The sequence below is a fragment of the Cariama cristata genome, unplaced genomic scaffold (genome assembly GCF_000690535.1).
Source record: "Cariama cristata isolate BGI_N322 unplaced genomic scaffold, ASM69053v1 scaffold7536, whole genome shotgun sequence".
NCBI classification, from domain to species: domain Eukaryota; kingdom Metazoa; phylum Chordata; class Aves; order Cariamiformes; family Cariamidae; genus Cariama; species Cariama cristata.
Window position 1 is genome coordinate 1 of NW_009621454.1, and position 11,186 is coordinate 11,186.

The 11,186-nt window shown below is 48.7% G+C and overlaps 1 protein-coding gene across 1 annotated transcript; it reads right to left on the reverse strand.

The window, feature by feature from the left end:
* Window positions 1-9,429: 9,429 nt before the first annotated feature.
* SUCNR1 (succinate receptor 1) lies at window positions 9,430-10,350 on the reverse strand. Its single transcript, XM_009701968.1, has one exon. It carries the CDS (start codon window positions 10,348-10,350, stop codon window positions 9,430-9,432), a length of 921 nt encoding a protein of 306 aa, XP_009700270.1.
* Window positions 10,351-11,186: the final 836 nt, after the last annotated feature.

Sequence of the window (11,186 nt, forward strand, 5' to 3'; positions counted from 1 at the left end):
GGCTGCCCCAGCCCCTCACCCGGGCGGCGGGGCGCTCCCCGGGCCCCCACCCCGGCACTTCGTCGCGGGTGGGTTGCAGAGCAGCACCTACAGCATGTGGTCTCACGGAAAGCTGGGCTACGCCAGGCACGGCCTTCATCTCTCCCGCCAGAAAGAAGGGATCAAGGTGACAGCAGTGGGACGTGAGTGGGACGTGGTGTCTGCTTCTCAACGGCACTCGCCAGAACAAAGCAGGTCTCTAGGAAGGAAAAAGAATTCGTTAAGACCAAGCCTTACAGTAACGGAGAGTGTAGAATTTATTTCAAGTCAGCAAGCAAGCTGCTGAATTGCTTTTATTTATCAAATGACTTAATTATTTCAACTGGAAGGTTATTCGTGAGAGTTTCCATCCTGCGATTCTTACGTGACTACGTCAGGAAGTGAAGTAAGAGTGCAAGGGTGGACAACATGAGTCAAAAGCAGCGGTTAAATGTTTGGCTTCACTTGGATGGATCAGAATCAAGATGAGACATGGAAAAGTAAAAAGAATTAAGACGAGTCTATCTATCAGCCACGTTGCCCATGACATCAGTCACCTGCAATGTCCTGTCCTCAGGGTGTTTACGCATTTAGGTCAGACCCCTGGGTTGCTGATCACTTGCTACAAAGCTGCTTTGAACAAATGCATAAACATGTAAGCATTGAAGTCTGTGTTTTACTACATGCTTCAGATGCTCTCCATAGACCTTGCGGGTACTGTTGAGGTGATAACATTTAAACAAAGGCGTGCATTTGGCTGGCTTACCGGCTGGCTTAGAGAATTAAGTTCCTCCTGGGCTTCGGGAAGATTATTGAGCTTAAATATTTTTAGAAAGTGGAAACTAAATCGAAACAGGCAAAAGTCAGCTGAATTAATCTGTCAACAGATTATCGCTATCAACATCAGTGGTTAAAAATCTGAAGCCGCCCGGCTGTGCCAGCTGCCCTGCCAGGAACACGGGGGTGTGACTTTGGCCGGGGGGTGCCAGCAGGCAGCGATGGGAGCCGTGCCGGCGGGCACAGCCACGGGGTGACACCGCAGCGGAGCGGGGAGAGCTCATTCCGAGTTTCCAGGATTTTTTCTGACTTTGCAGGCAGCCAGCCTTCGCGTGGCACAGCACTAAATCCACAGGCACTGCGGTAGCCCGTGGGCAATCCCGTTCTTCCGGAAAGACATTCTTATAAATAATTATTAAGATAATGCAGAGCAGAAGCTGCTTTGGCATAGAGCGCTGCCAGAGAGCTGGTGGGGATCGGAGCGGGGTTCCTGTCCCCCACGCAGGTGTGCCTGGGCAGTGACGGGGAAAGAGGCAATGGGCACTAAGGCAAATCCTGGAGATTCCCTCTAAACGTCAGAAAAAACATTGCAGGACATTTTACACATTCCGAGCTGCAGAGGAACTGAGGTTTGCTTGGGTTTTGAATGAATGAAAAAAACCACTCATGCATTTTTCAGCCCACCGCTCTGGCGGGTGGGTTCGGAGCCGGTTATGATTGCCCTCAAAAGATGGGTCCTGCTCTGGCAGCTCCTTCCCCTAAAACCAGGCGTCTCCTGGAAAGCAACTCTTCCTCTTTCAGACGGACACGTCAGGCACCTAAAAACAGTGGTAAAACGCAGCCCAATATCTTGGCTTCAGCATTTGACTGGGAAAGCAGGTGGCTGGGCTTGGACTGAAACATACTTGGACTGTTTTCAGTCTGACTCACAGCTGAATTCCTGTTCTTCTGGAGGCCGAGTCTGCTGTCCCCACCCAAAATGAGGGAAGACAAAACAAAATGAAACCAAAAAACCCCAGCCGGACCCAAACTGAAGCCCGGTGTGCACATGTCCAGCCCGTGCTGGTGCTGGTGCCCGCATCCCGAGCGGGGCCAGAGATGGCTGGCATGGCCGGCACGGGATGGCACAGGGCGGTGGCCAGGGCACCCCAGCCAGCACCAGTGCCGGTCCACGGCCATGGTGACAGCAGTGACGCGGCATCGCTTAGCCCAGCCTAGGTGAAACACAGCCCTCAGGAGAGGCTGTGCTTTGGGTTTTTTTTAAATTAAATTTGTCTGTATAGTACTCAGGAGTAGAAGAATTAAGCAGAGAGGAGCATGCATGCATAACTTCAATGGAGAGGTTTTTACCTTAATGTCACCTGGCACATACAAGACAAAGCCAAAAGCCGGCGCGGGGTGGCAGAGCTGGAAACACGGGGACATGTGGGGCACTGTTACCTTCGGGTGGTTTTTGCAGAATTATGCATTTTGCCTGTGAAGCGAGATGTGACCAGCTCATGAGAGGGCCCTGCGACCTGCCCCTTGAAAACAAAGCGGGTGTATCTGCAGAGAGTAACCTGGGGGGGAGAAAACAGTCCTCTTCAACAGTCGTCATTTGGGAAAGAAATTTTCATGGTTTTCTAGTCAGACGCTACAGATTATTTATTCATTTTTGAGATAAGTTCTATAAGGAATCATTTTTTATCACATTTTGTTGCTACTTTTAATTGCAAGACCAGATGCACCATAGTAAAGTGTAACAATCAGAATTTTCACTAATTACTTCAGGGAAATGGAAGTAGATGGGGATTTTAGAGACTGCCATTAAATCAAAGGTACAAACCAGGACTGTCTCAGAAGGTGAAAGGGACCAGAGCCCAACAGGTCTTAAAATCTCCCGAGGTGCCTGGGTTCTGTCTAGGAGCTCCGAAGCTAAGCAGAACGGCTTTTTTGAGGTCTAAGAGAAGAAAAGGGCAGGTCTGCTGCCGCAGCGTGAGAAACCAGGGCAGGGAGCTGAAGGGAGCTGATGGGGAATGGCCATGTGGGTACCTGTGACACCGGTGTGTACACAGCTGCTGCTCCTGCTCCTGCTGCTCCTGCTCCTGCCCCTGCAACCGCCGTCATGATGCCCTTAGGCTTGGCAATGCGGCAGCTGTACGTGTCACAATTTCGAATTATCGAAAGGGTTAAAATTAATGTGTTACGTTAATGAATATCATATGATCAGGATAGAAACCAGACTGAGAAATAGTTATGAAGAGATTATTAAACTTTGGTTTTTTTTCTCTTTGCCTTAGCTTTAAGGCCCAGCAAGCTGATGCAATGCTGCCTTCAGCCACAGGAGAGCACGAAGAGCTCAGGTCTTGGGCCTGGGTTTTACGCGACCGAGTTTGAGCCGGGGCACAGGCTCGTGCTTAGACCTGGCTCAGTTCAAAGCAAGTGCAAAGCTCTGAGCTTTGGTGCATGTGCCAAATGTTTCTTACTACGGCGCTTTACTTTATAGCTGCAGTTCAGTGTGATCATGGCCAACTCTTCCCCACCGCTACATTTTCTAACGCTAGTGATGTACATAGCGTGACTGTCCTCTGCTAAACTTTCCTTCTAGAAGGCACTAGTCTGTACTGTTTGGTTTTTATAGTTCATCGTCTTCATCCATTCTGAACAGCTTGGTTTCTAAAACTTAATTATATAAATATGGCTTTTGATTTTGGCTATGTATCCTTATATCTGTTTTATATCTAGTTCTTCACATGGAGTCAAATCAGACTCGCCATTCACAGTTACTGTGGGTGTACTGGTCCGACCTCATGGCTGTCTGCTTTGAGCAGGGGGTTGGATTAGATGATCTCCTGCGGTCCCTTCTACCCTGAGTTATCCTGTGGTCCTGTGTCATTATGTATTTTTGTATTATTAAATAGAAAATATTTCCTGAAATTAAACAACAGCTGGTCTTAGAATAAACGGTCAGTAAAATCTGAGTTCCTGCATCTTAGGTGGCCGACAAGTCCAACTGCTGGAGTACAGCGTCTGCGGTGAAGACAGTAAAAAGAAGGAAACATTGAAGATGACAATGTTCATCTACACAAACCAACTGTCACCAGTGTGGAATTTGGGCAAAAATACATGAAATGGGAAATAATATCTGCCATGAGAAATCTCAGAGGATGTAGTTTTTACATACCGCCTGGCTCTCTAAGTGCCACCAACCTGTATAATAGGTAGTGCTGTGAAAGACAATTTTCAAAAGCACTGGGATTTATAACCCTGAGCCTCAAAACGCTTTCAGAGATTTCAGCGCACTGTTTCTAAAGGTAAATATTACCTGCTGCTGGCTGTGGTCTAGCTGGGACAACCCCCTTTCATCTGGACACGAGGTCACCTGTGTCTCTGGGCTGCTTCAAAAGGCAGAGCCCAGCTCGAGGCTGGACCAAGGGTGGAAAGATGCTGAGCGTGGCCAAGGAAGTGCCACCTTCAGGGCTTGTCCTCCTCGTCAGGAAGGAACCGAGCGCTCAGGGTGGTGTTTGCTTAGTCAGGGCATGCAAATATTTCTGTTTCTCATTCTGCGACTCCAACTCCCGCTTGTTTGCGGGAACCGACAGCAGGTTTTGGGTTGGGCTGCAGGACCCGGGTCCAGAGGGGAAATGCGGGGCACCGAGCCTGCGCCCAGCTGAGCCTGGCCCCGCTCGCCCCACGGCTCTCAGCCCTCACCTCCCTGTTAGCAGCTTGATGCTGCCATTTCATGGGAAACTGTTGATGTGATTTTTTTAGTATTCTTCTTGCAGTTTCATTGCATAGAAACAAAAAAGAGCTTAACAGCTGCCAGCCTGTTCCTGCTTAAGTTAGAGTTATTTGCTGTCCTTCAGAATTTCAGCCAAATTAACTAATAACCAATTTTCTAATTAGCTAGCCTCTGTCTTTTAAAATTTCACGTGCCATGGTATGAGCAGTATGGATACTAGAGAAATAATAACATCACTGTTATAAAAACCAGTTGATATAATGTATGGGAGGTCTATGAGGTAGTGCAGGGCTCTCAGATGTACAGGCACTTGTTTCTAACTTTGCACCTTTTTAATGATGGATATATAGTATATCTGAACAGAAAGCATATATTTCGAGCTGATAATGACTTGCTGGGTACCAAGCTGATGGGGAATGGCCATGTGGGTACCTGTGACACCGGTGTGTACACAGGGAGGTATCCTTAGTGACTCGATGCACTTAATAATAAGCAGATGACCCTGCTCACCTCAGTGGACATGGCAAAACAAATAATTGAACATATTGATCTTAAGAACTGTCACTACACATTGTTTACAAAGAAAAATCACCTCCTGGGCATTGATCACCCAGACATGGGATGCCACGTGCTGTACAGTTTTGTCTCTGCTGGGGGGAGGGCAGTGGCATCCGGCATGTCCATGGCTCCAGTCCCATCATGGGGCTTGGGCTGGACTGGTCCAAGCCTGGGCGGACAGCAGAGCTGGACCCGGGCAGGACCAGGGTGGTGACGCCTGGATGTTGTTGGGTCGGCAGTGCCACCTCTTCCAGCAAACCCACTCTTCAGGGGAACATCTTAACCCAGACCTTCCATGCCTCAAAGCAACTTGAGCTTCTGCACGACTGTTTTTTGTGCTAAAAAATATTAAAGCAAAATCATAAGTTTCTTCCTGATCTACATGAAAAGCGCAGAGTCACCTTCCTGGCAGTAACAAAAATGCTGCTGATGTGTGCTGACAGGAAAACCAAACCTTGCTTTGATAACATTGTGACAGGACCATGTCCTCGTGCCTCGGCTGTGGTCCCTCTGCCTGCCTTGGAGCATCCCATGACTCTGCCTGCCTCGGAGCATCCCGTGCCTCTGCCTGCCTTGGAGCATCCCGTGCCTCTGCCTGCCTCGGAGCATCCCGTGCCCACCCGTGGGCAGGAATGAGCTGGGGCAAGCATCAGGCAGGGTCAACTGCGCTCCCCCAACAAGCCTTGCCATCCCGCATACTCTCTGAAGGGGCAGAGACGTGTTTTCTAATATCATTAGAAGTAGGCTGTGGCTTACCATTTCAGATTCATACAGGCCTAATTAAATAGATACTTTCAAATTACCAATGCAGATGTTCCCAGGGAAGCTGCCTGTCTTCAGCCGCCCTTCTGCACACACAGCTGCTGAAGAGGCTGAGCTGCCAGCATGACGTGAGCTGAGCATTGCACAAGGTATTTTCTGGAAAGTGGTTAGCAGGCAGAGGTTTATGTATCTTCTGCCTTCTCCTTCCTGCCTGCCCTCCCTTCAACAAGGGGCCTGAATGAGCGCCCGGCAGCCCCTTCCCTCCGCTTCCCCATTCACAGCCGAGATGTGGATGCTGAAACGGCGCTTAACGGGAGTTGCTGCCACCTCACCGCCCAGCACATACGGCCGTTATGCAGAGGGAAAAAGGGATGACCGGTATCATGGAACCGCCCCGTGACATCAAAAGGTGAAGAAAGCTGTTTCCATACCTTGCGATGATGATGGCAATCACCAGAAGAGAAGCAGTACTACCAAGAAGGGAGGGCACATGGCAAACTGCCCTCAATGGGCATTGCCTCTCATGGGTCTGGAGTGAGGGCACCAAGAACCACGGTGAGCTTTTTGCCGAGGAGCCGCCTCTGTAAACCCAGGAACACCGCATGAGTTGCAGATTGAACCAAATGTGGTATTCCAGCATTACCGATATTCACCACCTTATTACACCAAACTCATCAATAACTCTGCCAGGTGGACCGGTGACCAGCAGGTGCAGTCAGTTGCATTGCGGAGCAATAGGCATTGCATTTGTGTTGGCGGATTCCTACGTGAGACACGCGCAAGAATTCAGGCTAAACAGAAAGTGGGTTTGTGTTGGAAATGCAAAATTTCTTCTTTCGCATTCTCTCTCAAGCCCAAGGTGGATGGCAGCAGTGAAAGCAAATACAGATAGTCAGATATAGAAGCTGACAACCACAGCTCTCTAATGCAGGAAAAAAATTAAATGGAAACAGCGTGTCCAGGCGGACTGTACATGGCCTTTCCACTTCTGCCACAGGATTATGTACGTATTTAAAAAAACAAAACCCACCAACTCCTCTTGTGCCCCATATAAGCCCATTCACAAGAAAAAGGAGCCACTGAGCTGATGCAGGAAAGCCCCAAAGAGATACAGTTTTAGCTGTAATAAACATTTATTTGACAAGTCCTGTTCTGTCCACTGCAAAAGGCAAAGGCGAGTCTCCTAAAGGTGTTTCAGCTTAATATTTATCTCTGTATGGTACTTGCCCTGGAAGAAAATTCCTCTTTAGTTCATGAGACTCCAACTTTAAAAGGGGAGTATTTGGCCCGCTTTTGGAAATTCTGCTCTTAGCTTCCTCTGTATTGGGATGAACACGTGCAATGTCACACCCAGCTGAATAATCGCCTCGTGGTGCTCCGTACAATGGCCCTTACAAAAGCAGGAGGTATTTATAATGGAAACTCAAGTCCAGCCTTATCTGTCCCAGCCCGTGCTGCCATAACACACGATGGATCTTTTTTCCACCGCCGACAGAGTGATTTAACGATTCATGTGTAAAGAGTCATTATAGAGCAAACAGAGGAAAGGAAATAAGGATTTACGCACCTTTCGTTCCAGTCAGAGCTCTGGTTAGCAGTCCCTGGACACCCCTCTTCCCGCCGGCACAGCCTGGTTGCCGTTCCCAGTCCCCCGAGTCGTGTTGTTCCGGCACAGGCACCGCTGCCGGCTGAGCTGGAGAGCGGTGGCTTTAGCCAGCAGCATTGCTGGGGGGGACGGGACCAGCCCTCCCACGGCAAACTTCTCGGGGCGCGGTGCTGGAGACCCTCCGGCGATGTGACAGCAAAACCCTTCCCGCAGCGTCACCGGGAGCAGCAGCAGCAGCATCACCCCGAGCTCAGGGGGATCCCCATGGGTGGCCTGGGGGTGCCTGGGCATAGCCCCCAGCCCCTGTCGTGGTCACCCCAGAGGGACGCTGACACGGGTACTTGTGCGAGGTACTTGCGGAGGGAAGCAGCTACTTTATCCCTCAAATTGAGCCAAATGAGTGGTTTTGCTCACAGACTTTTAGGGTCTTGCTGTTAACAGGAAAAAGGCAGATGTCGTGGCTTCAGGGACATTACAGGGAAGAGCAGATAAAACAAAACACTCAACACAAAGGAGCCTTTTTTTTTTAAAATAGGATGCACGGTTTATTGCCAGGCAGGTAGGTATCAATGAAACAGTTAAGCGTATTGCAGATGAGCACCACATCAGAAAGCAGAACCAAAGGCATCTGATGAGAGGCGACAGGCGGTCCTTTCCCCGTGCCTGGGGGAGCAGCGAGCCCCTGGGTTGCTCCCCGTGTGCTTCACCGGTGGCTCCTCCATCGCCTGCTGGAAGGTGGGGTGGGGGGGGCTGCCTGCACCCTGCCTGCATCCTGCCCGCGCTCCGCCCGGCACGGCCCGGTGCTCTCCGCTCTCGGCAGGTCCTTCCCGAGTCCGAGCTCGTACAAGCTCATTACTTCATCGATCTCTTCACCCTTTATGTCTGAAGTCAGCCAATTGGAGAATAAGTTCTGCCGCTGCAACGATTCTGCAGGGATGTTAGGGAGAGAACCGGCTCCTCGTTAGCTCCTGATTCATTATCGGCACTGTTAATGAAGTTCAAACTGTGAGGTCTCAATTCTGCTTCAAGCGGTACATTCTGCTCGCGCTTATAGATAATTACGTTAAAGTTAAGCCAGTCCATACTTTGAAAAGTGGCTACGGAAATGCCGCTATGAGCTTGCGTAGCTGTGCAACTGATGTGCGAAGGCAAATCTCCGTTAAGATCCAAACAACAGATTTTCTTATTTTTACTTCTGCAAGCTGAATCTAGCTTTAACATCAAAGTGGAAAGAACCTGTCTGCGCGCACATACGTCTTTGCTGTCTCAGTGCTTCCATGAAACGCTCGTGAGGCCAGCAGCCGAGCCTTACAGCTTTCTGCACTCCTCGCACTCGTTACAAACAAAACCAACAACCTAGCCACTGCCTCCCCCTGCAACGCCGGCAAAGCCTTCCACCCAGCCATTTGCATACCCTCCTTTTTTGCCACACCCGAGATGCCAACCCCCATCAAATCAGCTGGAAATGTAAATCGTCCCAGTTATTTGTTCTGAAAGGTAAACCTCCCAGGAGATGCAGAGTGTGCAAACACTCATACAAAGTAGACTCAACCTTGATCCCTGGACTGCATTGAACACACGAATTGGTGCCCCTGGCACATTTTATCCTCACCTAGGTCCAGTCCAGCATCAAGTTGTGGCTCACAAAGAAGCCCTCTGAGAGCAGCATATTTTCCCTCTAAGAACTACCACGATGACCTTTTATTTACAGTAGTACTAGGCCATAGGGTATCCTGCTACGAGAGCACAGTTTCTGGCTGTACTGTTGTGAGTGAGCATCACTTCTGCTTTGCTGGAGCCAGTTTAGCAGAAGGAGGTCTCCTGTACAATAAGGTAACAAGTGCACTTAGAGGAACACAATCAGCTCATGCATATTCTATAGCATAAGTAAAGTTATCTAAAGAAAAATGGGACTGTACATTGGTGAACGCTCTCCCTAAGAGTTTCCTCCCCACTGCCTCCCACTACAAGAGGTCTCCTTACTCATTCATTTGCCAGTGGTTGTTAATCTGCCCAAGAGCTGCCTTATTTTTGCCATCAGCATCTCTCTGAAGTGGTCACCCATTAAGAAATAAAAAACCGGATTAATGGCACTATTTAAAAACGCAATGGGTCTCGTGATGACGTAAATGGTGTTGATGATGTCCTGCGTGCACGCGGAGACATTCAAGGCTGGTATTCGGGACGCAAGTCGGACATTGCGCATTATGTGATAGGGAGTAAAGAGCAATGAGAAGATAACCACTGTGAGGACGACTAAAGTAAGAGGTTTTTCAAGGGTCAGGAGAGAACTGAGTTGCTCGCTCCTGTTTTTAAGAAAAAGAACCATCTTCACATAGAAGCAGCACATGATCAAGAGAGGGATCAGGAACCCAAAGACAGTCAGGAACATGCTGTAGATGAGGTTTTTCATGGGTTCCCCAGAGCTTGCATAATCGAGACACTTGCAATTATTGGCAGGCGTTATAGGCTCCAGGAAATGCATCAACGGCAGCAGTTCCAGTATCACCCCGATCCATATGGCAACAGACACAATAAGGGCCATTTTCTTCTTCTGTAGAAAATATTCTCTGAAAGGATATTTCATGAGCATGTATCGGTCAATACTGATAACGGTGAGGAAAAGGATGCTGCTATACAGGTTTGCATGCAACAGGAACCTGTTGCTGTGGCACAAGATGCTCTCCTTTGCCCATTGCTCTCTGGAGTAGCTGTTCACGAGTATTGGAAGAGTACACAGAAATAGTAAATCTGATAATGATAAATTAAACAGGTAGATGTTGCCACTTTTCCAGTTTTTCAGGCAGAAAATATAGCCGAACACAACAATGGTGTTTCCAATGAAGCCTAAAATGAACTCAAGGCTGTACATGGTGGGAAGATAATACTTTTCTAGGACTCCACTCATCGGCAAATAGTCACCTGTCTCATTCACACCCTGGAAAGCAAAAGGAAAAAAAATAGATACCAAATATTAGTAAAAGATCATTGCATGGCTATTTTTATATTGTTGCTCTAGTAGGGGGATACGGCATGCTATTTCCTTAGGGCTTATATGGTAGGTAGGTACTTGAACTTGAAGAATACCTCTTATGCACACAAGATTTCTACTTTCAGCTATGGACCTGAGTTACCAAGCAGGATGAAAACTTGCTTGAGCAAAAACCTGTGTGAAGAGTTTGAAGTGAGAGCATCACCTGAAGGCACCTGCCGTAATGTGCCAGCTGCCACTTGGCCAAACCCACGGCAGTACCGGAGGCTGGGAAGGTTAAACTTGCCTGGCACCACTTTGTCACAGCCCTTGCTAGAAGTCATCTGCCTCCTTGTTACCTAACTCTGGTCCCATGGTCTCCTCACTCATCGCTAAAGCAGAAGTCTGCTGTCAAAATTGATAAAGGATGAACTCATTGGCTGCAATACAGCCAGGCTCTGACAGCATTACTCAGAATTCATTGAGAAGCCAGGAGAGAGTGTCTTTATTACATGAATTGAACCATTCATCATGCACTTTGCAGGGTTTTGCTGGTAACTCGGTAATTGCACAGAAAGCGCCGTGAGGACAAAGCGCGTATCATGTGCATCACGGCAGACGTGCTGGAGCACTTCCAAGCCAGTCCTGCAGACACAGCACATTTCTGCTCCTAGGGTTTTACAAGTCTCTTTTCTACAAAAAGCCCTTTCAAGAAGGGAAGGTTCAGTTACAACTAAGTCCTCATTGATATAAAAGCGACTGTAGTCAAGGGG

Bases quoted from the DNA above. Each gene is read 5' to 3' on its own strand.
- SUCNR1 (XM_009701968.1), bottom strand. From the start codon at position 10,350: ATGAGTGGAGTCCTAGAAAAGTATTATCTTCCCACCATGTACAGCCTT.